The following is a 13,959-nucleotide window of genomic DNA, read 5'->3' on the forward strand; positions in this document are numbered from 1 at the left end:
CTGCGTCGCTAATGTTTTCAACTATCTTAATAAATAATTCATTAATTGTATCTTCAAAAAGAGAGAAAAAGTGTTGGATCAGACTCAGAGTGGAAGGAGTGTGAGTTCGCCATGGCAGTGAAACATATCCACGGACATTTTCAGTTGATAAAATGGTTTGGATAGACATCATTTTGAAGCAGGCTTTATGAAGAGATTGTGTGTAACGATCATCATCTCTGCCTGGAATGCAGTCATTTAGCAGAGCACATTATCAGACAGCTGCAGATTTGGTTCAATTTAAATCCAGTGATATCAGTGGAATAATATACTGGGTAAATATATAGCGAAGGATCAATTTGTTTTGGCGAGGGACCAAAGTTGATAATAGCCGTCACTCTTTATTGAAGTAAGGATCTTTTCTTGTCAGTTAAGTTCAACATAAATCAGATTTGCCACAAAAATATTTGCATTTCTTTCTGATATCACCCACTGCTCTACGGGGTGGCATGGTAGCGCAGCTGGTAAAACTGCTGACTCACAGCGCCTGAGACCCAGGTTCGATCCTGACATTGGGTGCTGTCTGTGTGGCGTTTACATGTTCTCCCTGTGGCCGCGTGGGTTTTCTCCGGGTGCTCCGGTTTCCTCCCATATCCCAAGGACGTGGGTTTGTAGGTTAATTGACCCTCAGTAAATTACCCCTAGTATGCAGGGAGTGGACGGGAAAGTGGGATAGCATAGAACTAGTGGTTGATCGATGGTTGGTGTGGACTCGGTGGGCCGAAGGGCCAGTTTCCATGCTGTATCTTTCAATTTGATTCAATTATTGCCTCCAATGACTGTCTTAACTGGATTCACTGCATAGGATTTACATATAACAGACGAACGAATGAAAATCTCACATGCAAATCATGTTATTGAACCGCAGCCCGCTGGTTACAACCTCCTGAATGAGATGTCATTGCTGGAGCTGCGAGAACGGCTCGGATTAATGAAGGAGGAGCGGATTCAAGAAGAGGAAGACAAACGGGACCAAATACTCCATGAAAAGCAAACAAAGAAACGTGTCCTTTTGGATAAACTGGAACAGATCGCCTTGCACAGAGAAGCCTTGAGCAAACAAGCAGTGCTCAAGATTAGGTAGGTGTCGTCGAAACGAAGGCCTTCTTTATCACTCACACAAATCACGATGCCTGTGCCAAGCTAAACTAATCTCCTCTGCCTGCATGTGATCCATATCCCTCAATTTCTTGCATGTGCCTATCCAAAAGCCACAAATTATAAAATCACTTTTCCACCAAAAAACCCTGTGTCAAATGTGAATACCATTATTTAAGTTTCCTTTAGTTTATCTTTGCAAATTCTTTCCTTATTACATTTTTTAAGAGTTTCAACTTTTTATTTGTTTGCTGGGATTAGACCAGCCCCTTGTGTCTTCATCATATGGCATGGAAACAGGCCCTTCGGCCTACTCATGAATGCTGACCAAGATGCCCATCTACACTAGTCCCATTGGTTTGCGTTTGGCCCATATCCCTGTAAACCTTTCCTATCCATGTACATGTCGAAATGTCGTTTAAATGTTGTTAAACCTGCCTCAACTTCTTTCTCTGGCAGTTCGTTCCATATACCCACCACCGTCTATATTAAAAAGTTGCCCCTCAGGTTGCTATGAAAGGGCGGCACATTGGCGCAGCAATAGAATTGCTGCCTTACAGCTCCAGAGACACGGGTTCGATCCTGACAATGGGTGCTGTCTGTACGGAGTTTGCACGTTCTGCCTGTGACCACGTGGATTTTCTCCAGGTGCTCCAGTTTCCTCCCACATTGCAAAGATGTGCAGGTTTGCAGGTTAATTGGCTTCTGTAAATTATCCCTAGTGTGTGAAGGGCCTATTTCCACGCTGTATCTCTAAACTAAACTAAACTAAATCAAATATTTCAGACTGAAGAAGGGTCTCGACCCGAAAAGTCACCCATTCCTTCTCTCCAGAGATGCTGCCTGACCCGCTGAGTTACTCCAGCATTTTGTGTCTACCTGTCCAACTCTTCTGCCATTTCCTTGTTCCCCATAATAATTTCACATGTTTCTGCCTTCAAGGGACCCACATTTGTCTTTACTAATCTTTTTCTCTTCACATCCCGAAAGAAGCTTTTACTATCCTTCTTTATATTCCTGGCCAGCTTACCCTCGTACTTCATCTTATCACCCCGTATTGCCCGTTTTATTACCTTCTGTTGTCTTTTGAAAGTTTCCCAATCCTCTGGCTTCCCGCTACTCTTTGCTATGTTATACACCTTTAATTTTAGTTTTATTCCATCCCTAACTTCCCTTGTCAGCCACGGTTGGCTCTTACTCCCCTTAGAATATTTCTTCCTCTTTGGAATGAAATGATCCTGCGTCATCTGGATTATGCCCTGAAATTACTGCCATTGCTGTTCCACCGTCATTCCTGCTAGCTTTTCCAGTCGACCTTGGCCAGCTCCTCTCTCATGCCTTCATAGTCCCCTTTGTTCAACTGCAACACTGACACTTCTGATTTAACCTTCTCCCTCTCAAATTGCAGATTACAACTTATCATATTATGGTCACGACCTCCTAGCGGTTCCTTTACCTTGAGTTCCCTTATTAAATCTGGTTCATTAGACAACACTAAATCCAGAATTGTCTTCTCTCTGGTAGGCTCCAGTGCAAGCTGCTCTAAGAATCCATCTTGGAGGCACTCCGCAAACTCCCTATCTTGGGGTCCAGAGCCAACCTGATTTACCCAGTGTACCTGCATATTGAAATCTCCCATAACCACAGTGGCATTACCTAAACCTACAAACCTGCACATCTTTGGAGTGTGGGGGGAAACTGGAGCACCCAAACAAAACTCACAGTCACAGGGAGAACATACAAACTCTATACAGTCAGCACCCGTAGCCAGGATTGAACCTGGATCTCTGGCGCTGTAAGGCAGCAACTCTGCCGTTGCGCCACTGTGCTGCCCTTAGTTATGTTTGTTGTGCTTTCCTTTACTGTTGTATAAGCTACAATTGATCCCCCACTGTAAAAAATATTCACTACCTTAATGTACATATTTCTTCAAACCCAGGGAGAAGGAACTGAAAAAAAAGAAGTTCTCCACATTTCTGTCAAACAACCAGCAATTAGCTGAGCTAAAAGCTAAACTAGAAGAAAAGAAAAATGAAAATGATCAGCTGCTGAAAATGCAAAAGAAGATAACTCAAGAAAATGTGCAAAGAGCTGAAGCCTCCAGGACAGCAGAGAGGGTATGTCCTTCACAGTGAATTGTTGCGGGGAACCTGAAGCAAAGGTTCCACTCAGAATATTATACACCTCTTTCAAAAGTTAAAGCACACTGATGACAGACATAAGGTTCAGGGCCAGAACTGAACACAATATTTCTAGACTTTACTTTCGTGATACAGCGCTGAAACAGGCCCTTCGGCCCACCGAGTCCGCGCCGACAAACGATTACCCCGTAGACTAGCACCACCCTACACACGAGGGACAATTTACTTACAATTTAAGCCAATTAGCTTACAAACCTGGACATCTTTGGAGTGTGGGAGGAAACCAGAGCATCCGGAGAAAACCCATGCAGTCACAGGGAGAATGAACAAACTCCGTACAGATAGCACCCTTGTTCAGGATTAAACCCGGATCTCTGACACTGTAAGGCAGCAATTCGACCAGCTATGTCACTATGCCTCCCTTCAAAGGAGGAAAGAAAATCAGCATTTTACAAGGGTCCATAACTTCTGTCTGAAGAAGGGTCCCAGCCTGAAACGTCGTCTGTCCATTCTCTACACAGATGCTGTCTGGCCCACTGAGTAAATCCACCACTTTGTGTTTTATCAAAATTCTAGCATCTGCAGTTTCTTGTGTCTCCCTTACTTTCTTGCTCTATCCTTTTACGAGGATGTTGCCAGGACTCAGGGGCCTGAGCTGTACGATACGATACGATACGATAAACGCAGGGAGAGGTTGAGCAGGCTGGGACTTTATTTCTTGAAGTGCCGGAGGATGAAAATGTTATAGAGGTGTATCATGAGAGGAATAGATCAGAAATGCACAGGCTCCTTTGCCCAGAGTAGGGGAATCGAGAACCAGAGGACATAGATTTATGGTGAGAAGGCGAAGATTTAATAGGAATCTGAGAGGTAACCTTTTTACACAACGGGTGGTGGGTGTTTGGAATGAGCTGCCAGAGGAGGTAGTTGAGGCAGGTACTGTTGCAAAGTTTAAGAAACATTTAGACAGGTACGTGGATAGTATATGCTTAGAGGGATATGGGCCAAACGCAGGCAGGTGGGTCAAGTGTAGATAATAATAATAATAATAATAATGCATTACATTTATATAGCGCTTTTCAAACACTCAAAGACGCTTTACAGGGATTACTAGAACATAGAGAAGAAAATAAATAGATAAATAAGTAAACAAACAGAAAAAGGAGACAGAAGGTGAGGTGACGGTCAGTGGTTGAAGGCAGTGCTGAACAGGTGAGACTTCAGTGATGTTTTGAATGTGGTGAGTGAGGAGGAGTCTCTGACGGTTTGGGGTAGTGAGTTCCAGAGGGTGGGAGCAGCGATGGAGAAAGCCCTGTCCCCCCAGGATCTGAGTTTGGTCCGGATGGGGGGGGGACAGGAGGTTGGCAGCAGCAGAGCGGAGGGTGGAGGTGGGAGTGTATCTGTGGAGGAGGTCAGTCAGGTAGGATGGGGCCAGGTTATGGAGGGCTTTGTAGGTCATGAGGAGGATTTTGTACTGGATTCTCTGGGGGATGGGGAGCCAGTGGAGCTTGTAAAGGACGGGGGTGATATGGTCACGGATCGGGGAGTGGGTGAGTAGACGGGCAGCGGAGTTTTGAATGTATTGAAGTTTACTGATGATTTTTGAGGGTGAGCCATAGAGGTGGCTGTTGCAGTAGTCCAGACGGGAGGTGATGAAGGCGTGGATGAGGGTTTCTGCAGTTGTGGGGGAGAGGGAAGGATGGAGACGGGCGATGTTTTTGAGGTGGAAGAAGGCTGTCTTGGTGATGTGTTTGATGTGTTTGTCGAAGGAGAGGGTTTGATCAAAGATGATTCCAAGATTCCGGATGTGAGGGGAGGTGGATACTGGGAGACCATCAATATTGAGGATGAAGTTGGGACATGATGGGACATCATGGGACATGTTGGTCCATGTGGGAATTGGGCAGAATTTCCACACTGTTTGACTCTATCCCTTGAGAAAGCCAGAGATCCCATGTGATTTTACCATTCTCAGTCTTTTGCCACATTCAATAATGTGCAAGTTCTGGAGAGTTGCTTCTTCACTGTCAGGTTGTTCATGATCTTCCTTCAACCTGCCTCTGCATCTTTTCCCAGCGTCAAGGGACACTCCGACCCGAAACGTCGCCCATTCCTTCTCTCCTGAGATGCTGCCTGACCTGCTGAGTTACTCCAGCATTTTGTGAATAAATACCTTCGATTTGTACCAGCATCTACAGTTATTTTCTTACACTACTTGTTCTTTCTCACAAAAGCTTGTGCGACGGGAGATGTTTCAATATCATTTATTTATTCCTGTCCATAGCACCATCTAGTGCCTGTATTTTACACTTTACATCCTCTGTGTAACGTGTTTGGTGTAAAAGTGCCTGGTCTCGTGGAAGGTCATAGAGAAAGACAACGTGGAAACATGCCCTTCGGCCCATAGAGGTTGCCCCAACCATGAGTACACTTACAATATCTCATTTTATACTCTCCACATTCCCCTCAACTACCTCCCCGTTTCTAACGCTATCCTCCACATTAGGGGCTACTTCCAATGGCCGTTTGTTACCCAGAGATGACACTGCTTTCTATATCAATGCTGCTTCTACTTGTCGCGTGGAACACTCAGCCTTCATCAGTTCTTCATCAATTTACTTTGACTTTACTTCAGAGGAGGTACAGGGAGGAACAGGCCCCATCGGTCCACTGAGTCTGCACCGACAAGCAATCTACACTAACATACACCGTACACTAACATCATCCTGCACACTAGGGACAATTTACAATTTTACAAAAGCCAATTAACCTAAAAAACCTATACGTCTTTAGAATGTGGAAAGGAACTTGAGCAGTCAGAGAAAACCAACATGGTCACAGGGAGAACTCCATACAGACAGCACCCATCGTCTGGATCGAACACGGGTCTCTGACGCTGTAAAGCACCACTGTGTCACCCTGACCGCTGCGCCCTGTGCCTAACCATACACTGCTGTGCCACTCTGATTGTCAATGCTCCATCTCTCTGACTTCCCTTTCTCAAATTCACTGTCACTCTTTCAGGACTAATATTAACAACAAACTCGAACAACCTGGGGCGAAACAGTGGTGTAACTGTAGAGCTGCTGCCTTACAGTGCCAAAGACCCAGGTTTGATCCTCACTACAGGTACTGAATGTACAGAGTTTGCACATTCTCCTTGTGACCGCATGGGGTTTCTCCAGGTGCTCTGGTTTCTTCCCACACTCCAAAGACATGCAGGTTTGTAGGTTAATTGTCCCCTGTAAATGGCCCTTAGTGTGTAGGGAGCGGATGAAAAAGTGGGATAACATAGAACTGAAATGAATGGGTGATTGATGGTTGGCATGGACGGTGGGCTGAAGGGCCTGTTAACATGCTGCATCTGTAAACTAAGCTAAACTATTTTGACTCAAGTCCCACCCACCCTGCATCTTGAATAGAATGCTATTCAGGGAAAGGGTGTAGGTTTAACAGGATAGATTGCCTTCTTCTGTCCTGCAAGATATCTTTGATTCATCTTCACCCAAAGTAGAAGAGTCAAGCGAGCAGTGTATATTTGAACAAGGATTTCATTCCTTAACTTCTGAAGACTTGACAGCTTCATGAGTTCAGAAGTTATCGGAGCAGAATTAGGACATGTGGCCCATCAAGTCTACGTCACCATTCAATCTTGGCTGGTCTAACTATCCCTCTCAACCCTATTCTCCTGCCTTCTCCCCATAACCCCTGACACCTGTACTAATCAAGGATCTGTCAATCTGCGCATTAAAAATATCCACTGACTTGGCATCCAGAGCTGTCTGTGGCAAAGAATTCCACAGATTCACCACCCTAGTAGAGTCTTGGGTCTGTATATTTTCCAGAATGAGGAGTGATCTTATTGGAACATCCAAATGGGTGTGACTGGAGAGATATTCAGATGTTTTCACTCGTGGGAGGGTTTCCCAATGAGCAGACATAATAAAAAAAGCACATCATTTAAAGTCAAGGTCATAGAGAGTCATAGAGTCATACAGCGTAGAAACAGGCTATTCGGCCCAAATTACCCACAGTGGCCGACATATCACATCTACTTTAGTCCCACCTGCCTACGTTTGGCCTGTATCCCGCTAAACCTGTCTTATCCATGTACCTGTCTAAATGTTTCTTAAACATTGCAATAGCACCTGCCTCAACTCCCTCCCCCAGCAGCTTGTTCCATACACCCACCATCTTTTGCATAAGAAAGAGTTACCCCTCAGATTCCTATCATATCTTTCCCCATCTTTCCTATAACATGGTGAGCAGAAGGTGCAGAGAAATTTATCCTCACAGAGCATGATAAATCTCTGGAGTTCTCCACCCCAGGGAATGGCGGTGATAGATTTTTTGAAGAACAAGGAATTGAGGTCTCTGGAGATCAGGCACAGAAGGGGAGTGGAAGCCCGGGCTGGATTTGCCAAGATTGTATCAAATGGCAGGGCTGGTTTAAGCGGCCATTCTTTATTTATAGAGTTGTGAATAAGGTATTGTAGCCCAACTGAGAGCAGCTCACTCGCCCAGACGGGAAGAAACAAGGCCTCAGTCTGAATGTGTAATCATACTTGGTCACATATTTACACAATGGACTATTACAGGTCCTCTCAATGCAAACATGAAACTAGGATATCATCCACAATGTGATTTCACCCCAGTCACTCCCTCTCATCTCCTCTTCCATCAGTGTAAGAAAATAACTGCAGATGCTGGTACAAATCGAAGGTATTTATTTCACAAAATGCTGGAGTAACTCAGCAGGTCAGGCAGCATCTCAGGAGAGAAGGAATGGGTGACGTTTCGGGTCGAGACCCTTCTTCAGACCTCTTCCATCACACAAGAGGCACAGAGTGTGAAAACGCACACCTCCAGATGCAGGAACAGTTTCATCCCAGCTATTGTCAGACAACTAAACCATCCTCTCATCTGCCATGTACCTTAATGGAGATCTTTGAACTATCTTTAAGCGGGCTTTACCTGACTTTATCTTGCACTAATTGTTATTCCCTTTATCCTGTATCTGTACACTGTGGATGGCTTGATTGTAATCATGTATAGTCTTTTCGCTGATAGCACGCAACAAAATGTTTTTCACTGTACTCAACTAAACAAATTTAAAGCAAAACAAAAACTGCTGGTGGAACTCAATGGGCCAGGCAACAACTATGGAGGGAAATGGACAGTCAACATTTTGGGATTGGAATCCTTCTTCAGACTGGGTTGATATGCTCGACCATACATCTCTGGTTGTCTTCCTTCAAAGACTGATGAGAAAACCTAGCTGCAAAAATCGATGTGAATTGGATGATTTGTCAAAAAAATCACACAAAGTGCTAGAGTAACTCAGCAGGTCAGGCAGCATCTCGAGAGAACATGCTACACTTTGTCCTGTCCCTCCTCTCTACCAGGTTTGTTTCCTCCACCCTACAATCAGTCTGAAGAAGGATCCTGACCGAAACGTCACCTGTTCATTTTCTCCAGGGATGCTGCATGACCTGTTCAGTTACTCCAGTGTTTCGTGTCTATCTTTGATAAACCAGCATTTGCAGTCCTTTTTTATTTCATGTTTTTGGATTGATTTTGGATTATTGTTATAATACCCCAGCATAGAAACAATGGAATTCCACATATAATGTAAACCTGAGGGCTTGAGATGTTATGTCTTGCAGTAAAGGGCACTGCTCTAACTTTAAAACACTTGAGGAAGGAGACTCTTTCACAATACCCAACCAGGGGAGTGTTCTTGTTGGGAATATTTAACAACTGTAGCGTTTTTGCTGATAATTTGTTTCCCAGCGAAACGTTCGTGAAAGATGTTAATGATTGAGACGTCACATCCTGTATAACTAATGAAACATTTGTGAATAATTCACCTCAGAAAGCAACCGAAGAACGCTGGTGGCGGAACATGGAAGCTAGCCGTGAATACAAGTCCCAGAAGGTTAAAATTCGCACTAGAACCAGTTAGAAAGCATCCTAGCAACACGGTGTTCGGTGGAGTGGGAAAACTGAAGATATTGACCTCAAAAATGATCTGACAGTACTTTTAAAGAAGCAATGGTACTTTATAAATACGAGAAATAATGGTAATCCCAATAAAAGTAATTATGGTTCCTGAAAATGTATATCTTTTTCTGATGTTCTCTTAAAAAAAATCACAAAGGTATCACCAAATGGAAATACATTGTTGTTTTCTCTTGGTCTGGGGGTTTGTGTGAAATAAAGTGAGAATAGTGTAGTTGTGATTGAGTTATCCAGCACGGAAACATGACCATCAAGTGGCAAGAGTGATTTATTGTCATATGTCCCAAAACGGAACAATGAAATTCCTACTTGCAGCAGCACAACAGATATGTAAACACCATAACAACAAAGAAGTTTAGTATATAAAAACAAACAATAGTATAAAGACAAATACAATAAAAATAATGCCCTGATTTAGCTAACTGATTTAGTTTACTGTCACCTGCATCGAGGTAGAGTGAAAAGCTTTTTGTTGCTTGCTAATCAGTCAGTGGAAAGACTATACGTGATTACAATCGAGCCATCCAGAGGGAAGACAACCAGAGATGTAGGTGTAGGAAGCCACCGCAGATGCTGATTTACACCACAGATAGACACAAAATGCTAGAGTAACCAAGTGTAGGGCCAGCATATTAACCCGGTCTGAAGAAGGGTCCTTGCCTGCATTTGACCCATACCCTTCTATACCTTCCCTATCCATGTACCTGTCCCAATGACTTTTAAACCTTACAATTGCACCCACTGCTACCGGTTCCAACTTACTGCACATACCCACACCCTCTGTGTGAAAGACAGTCCTCTCAGATCCCTTTTACATCTTTCCTTTCTAACCCTTCACCTGTGCCCTCAGGATTTTGATTACCCCACCCTGGGAAAAAGACTGTGACCATCTACCTTATCTATGCCCCTCCGACTCCTTCACTGCAAGGCAAACAGTTCCAACCCTAACCAGTCTCGCCTTGTAACTCAATCCCTCCAGTGCCAGCAATATTCTTGTGAAACATTCTTCCACTCCCCATCCTCTCACCTCGTCCCCCAACCTTGTTTCTGCTCCCCTCACAACCCCTTCCCATTAATGCCCCCGCCACTCACCCTCCCACTTACACACCCCTTCAATGCCCTCTTATGTCATCTCTGCTCCCAAAGCGAGTCCCCCAAGATGCTGTTACCAAAGCAAGTTCCATTTGCCCCACGTTTAGCCCATATCTCGTTATACTTTTCCTACCTTCCTATCTATGTCGAGGGATATGGGGAAAAAGCCGGAATGGGGTACTGATTTTGGATGATCAGCCATGATCATATTGAAAGGCAGGGCTGGCTCAAAGGGCCGAATGGCCTACTCCTGCACCTATTTTCTATGTTTCTATGTCCCTGTCCATGCATCTGTCATGGTATCGAAGGTTAATGGGAAAAGGCAGGAGAATGGAGTTGAGAGGGAAAAGTAGATCAGCTATGATAGAATTGTGGAGAAGACTCAATGGGCCAAATGGCCTAATTCTGCTCAGACGTCTTATTGTCTTATGCACCTGTCCATGTATCATGCACTTTCTTTAGTCAAGTTTATTATTGTCACGTGTACCGAGGTACAGTGGAAATTTGTTATTTGCATGTCATCCAGTCAAAGAAAACATGCATGAATACAACCAAGCCGTCCACAGTGCAGGGATAAAGGATAAAGGGTACAACATTTAGTGGAAGATTAAATTAAGATTTAAAACCTTGGAACGACTGTAATGGATAATAGCAGATCCTCTTGTCAATGTCGACGTCCCCCATCCCAGTTCACCCACTAGTCTTCCTGTCTCCGACTACATCCTATCCACGTCGCGCCCCCTCCCCTGACATCAGTCTGAAGGGTCTCGACCCGAAACGTCACCCATTCCTTCTCTCCCGAGACGCTGCCTGGCCCACTGAGTTACTCCAGCATTGTGTGTCTACCTCTTGCCGATGTGCCATGCACCTATCCCTGCACCATGTGTACCTGTCTCTGTACCTATCCGTGCACCTGAACGATGTACCATACACCTGTCCATGCACCTGTTTATGCAATTGTCCATGGACCTCCATTCACTGCACATCGTGTATGTGACAAATAAACTTGACTTGATGCATTTGTCCCTGCACCACAGCATCCAGCTACGACGCTGCATCGGATCCACTCAATTCATGTAGAATATGGTCTGAATATGATAGAATATTTCACTGTAGATAGACACATAAAGCTGGAGTAACTCAGTGGGACAGGGAGCAGCTCTGGAGAGAAGGAATGGGTAAGGTTTCGGGTCGAACCTGTCGATCAGTCACTATGTTCCTGATCCAGGCCGGGTCTGCAGAACCCGGGCACACACGACAACAACAAACCCACTCCAAACTTCGGGACATCACTCGCCTGACGTCATCGCCAACTCGCGCTGTCTGCTGGGAGTTGTAGTCCAGTTGCGCCTGGTTTGACGTCATCGCGACCCCTCGCTGCCTGCTGGGAGTTGTAGTGCGGATGGCCTCGGCCCCTGGGTAACCTTCCGCTGATCCCGCCCACCGCCGGCCGCCGGGTGACGGGCACAGCCAGTGCCCAATTATCTGCCGCCCCTCGGAGCCGGTCGGCACCAATGGGCAGCGAGAGTGGGCGGGACCTGGGGGCGTGATGACGTCAGGCGTCGCCTGCCCTGGGCCGGAGGCTGCCAGGCCGCTTCCTCTGACTGAACCCAATGGTGACTACATTTCATCCTCCGTCTCTCGCTGTTTTCTCTCTTCACGATTTGGCCGTTCGCGCGTCGATGATAAAACGGCTGCGGCCGGTTTGGCGGGTGAGCGCGGGATGGGTGTTGTTACCCGGGGGTCGAGTCTCCCGTCGGGCCGGGGCCTGGTGTCGCGGTGCCGGCGCCGGGCCTGTCTGTCTGTCTGTCTGTCTGTACCGCTGCTCTGGGTCTGTGTCTGTCTGTACCGCTGCCCCGAGTCTGGGTCTGTGTCTGTCTACACTACTGCTCTGGGTCTGTGTCTGTCTGCACTGTTGCTCCAGGTCTAGGTCTGTGTCTGTCTACACTACTGCTCCAGGTCTGGGTCTGTGTCTGTCTACACTGCTGCTCTGGGTCTGTGTCTGTCTACACTGCTGCTCCAGGTCTGGGTCTGTGTCTGTCTACACTGCTGCCCTGGGTCTGTGTCTGTCTACACTGCTGGTCCAGGTCTGGGTCTGTGTCTGTCTACACTGCTGCCCTGGGTCTGTGTCTGTCTACACTGCTGGTCCAGGTCTGGGTCTGTGTCTGTCTACACTGCTGCTCCAGGTCTGGGTCTGTGTCTGTCTACACTGCTGCCCCGAGTCTGTGTCTGTCTACACTGCTGCTCCAGGTCTGGGTCTGTGTCTGTCTACACTGCTGCTCCAGGTCTGGGTCTGTGTCTGTCTACACTGCTGCTCCAGGTCTGGGTCTGTGTCTGTCTACACTGCTGCTCTGGGTCTGTGTCTGTCTACACTGCTGCTCCAGGTCTGGGTCTGTGTCTGTCTACACTACTGCTCTGGGTCTGTGTCTGTCTGCACTGTTGCTCCAGGTCTAGGTCTGTGTCTGTCTACACTACTGCTCCAGGTCTGGGTCTGTGTCTGTCTACACTGCTGCTCTGGGTCTGTGTCTGTCTACACTGCTGCTCCAGGTCTGGGTCTGTGTCTGTCTACACTGCTGCCCTGGGTCTGTGTCTGTCTACACTGCTGGTCCAGGTCTGGGTCTGTGTCTGTCTACACTGCTGCTCCAGGTCTGGGTCTGTGTCTGTCTACACTGCTGCCCCGAGTCTGTGTCTGTCTACACTGCTGCTCCAGGTCTGGGTCTGTGTCTGTCTACACTGCTGCTCCAGTTCTGGGTCTGTGTCTGTCTACACTGCTGCTCCAGGTCTGGGTCTGTGTCTGTCTACCGCTGCTCCAGGTCTGTGTCTGTGTCTGTCTACACTGCTGCTCCAGGTCTGGGTCTGTGTCTGTCTGCTGCTCCAGGTCTGCATCTGTGTCTGTCTACACTGCTGCCCCGAGCCTGTGTCTGTCTACACTGCTGCTCCAGGTCTGGGTCTGTGTCTGTCTACACTGCTGCTCCAGGTCTGGGTCTGTGTCTGTCGGCACTGCTGCCCCGAGTCTGCCTGTCTGCACTGTTGCTCCAGGTCTGGGTCTGTCTGCACTGCTGCCCCGAGTCTGGGTCTGTATCTGTCTGCACTGTTGCTCCAGGTCTGGGTCTGTGTCTGTCTACACTGTTACTCCAGGTCTGTCTCTGTGTCTGTCTGCACTACTGCCCCGGTTCTGGGTCTGTGTCTGTCTGCACTGCTGCTTCAGGTCTGGGTCTGTGTCTGTCTACACTACTGCCCCGGGTCTGTGTCTGTCTGCACTGCTGCCCCGAGTCTGGGTCTGTGTCTGTCTGCACTGCTGCCCCGAGTCTGGGTCTGTGTCTGTCTGCACTGCTGCTCCAGGTCTGGCTCTGTCTATCGCTATCCCGGGTCTGTGTCTGTCTGCCCTAATGCCCCGGGTTTGGTGGGGTCTGTCTGCGATGCTGCCCCGGGACTGGGCTGTGTGTCATGGGGGATGTCTGTGTGTTTACACTACTGCCCCGGCCTTGGGTCTGTCTGTATTACTGCCCTGGCCCGAGAGTGTGTCTGTCTGTATTGCTGCCCTGGCACTGGATTGTGTGCATTTACA

At 47.0% G+C, this 13,959-nt stretch overlaps 2 protein-coding genes across 4 annotated transcripts in view; both read left to right on the forward strand.

Moving 5' to 3' along the window:
- Positions 1-9,348, forward strand: part of cfap99 (cilia and flagella associated protein 99) — a 77,749-nt gene extending 68,401 nt beyond the window's left edge. For all 3 annotated transcript variants that reach the window (XM_078431878.1, XM_078431870.1, XM_078431861.1), the window contains exons 14-16: positions 908-1,119; positions 3,077-3,254; positions 9,154-9,348. In XM_078431878.1, coding sequence (XP_078288004.1) covers positions 908-1,119; positions 3,077-3,254; positions 9,154-9,243 — 480 coding nt within the window. In that variant the 3' untranslated portion in view covers positions 9,244-9,348. The remainder of the gene's footprint in view (positions 1-907; positions 1,120-3,076; positions 3,255-9,153) is intronic.
- A 2,615-nt stretch (positions 9,349-11,963) lies between these two features.
- Positions 11,964-13,959, forward strand: part of rnf4 (ring finger protein 4) — a 35,129-nt gene continuing 33,133 nt past the window's right edge. The window contains exon 1 of the mRNA XM_078431887.1: positions 11,964-12,103. Coding sequence (XP_078288013.1) covers positions 12,005-12,103 — 99 coding nt within the window. The 5' untranslated portion in view covers positions 11,964-12,004. The remainder of the gene's footprint in view (positions 12,104-13,959) is intronic.

This window comes from Rhinoraja longicauda, chromosome 3, assembly GCF_053455715.1.
Source record: "Rhinoraja longicauda isolate Sanriku21f chromosome 3, sRhiLon1.1, whole genome shotgun sequence".
Lineage (NCBI taxonomy): Eukaryota > Metazoa > Chordata > Chondrichthyes > Rajiformes > Arhynchobatidae > Rhinoraja > Rhinoraja longicauda.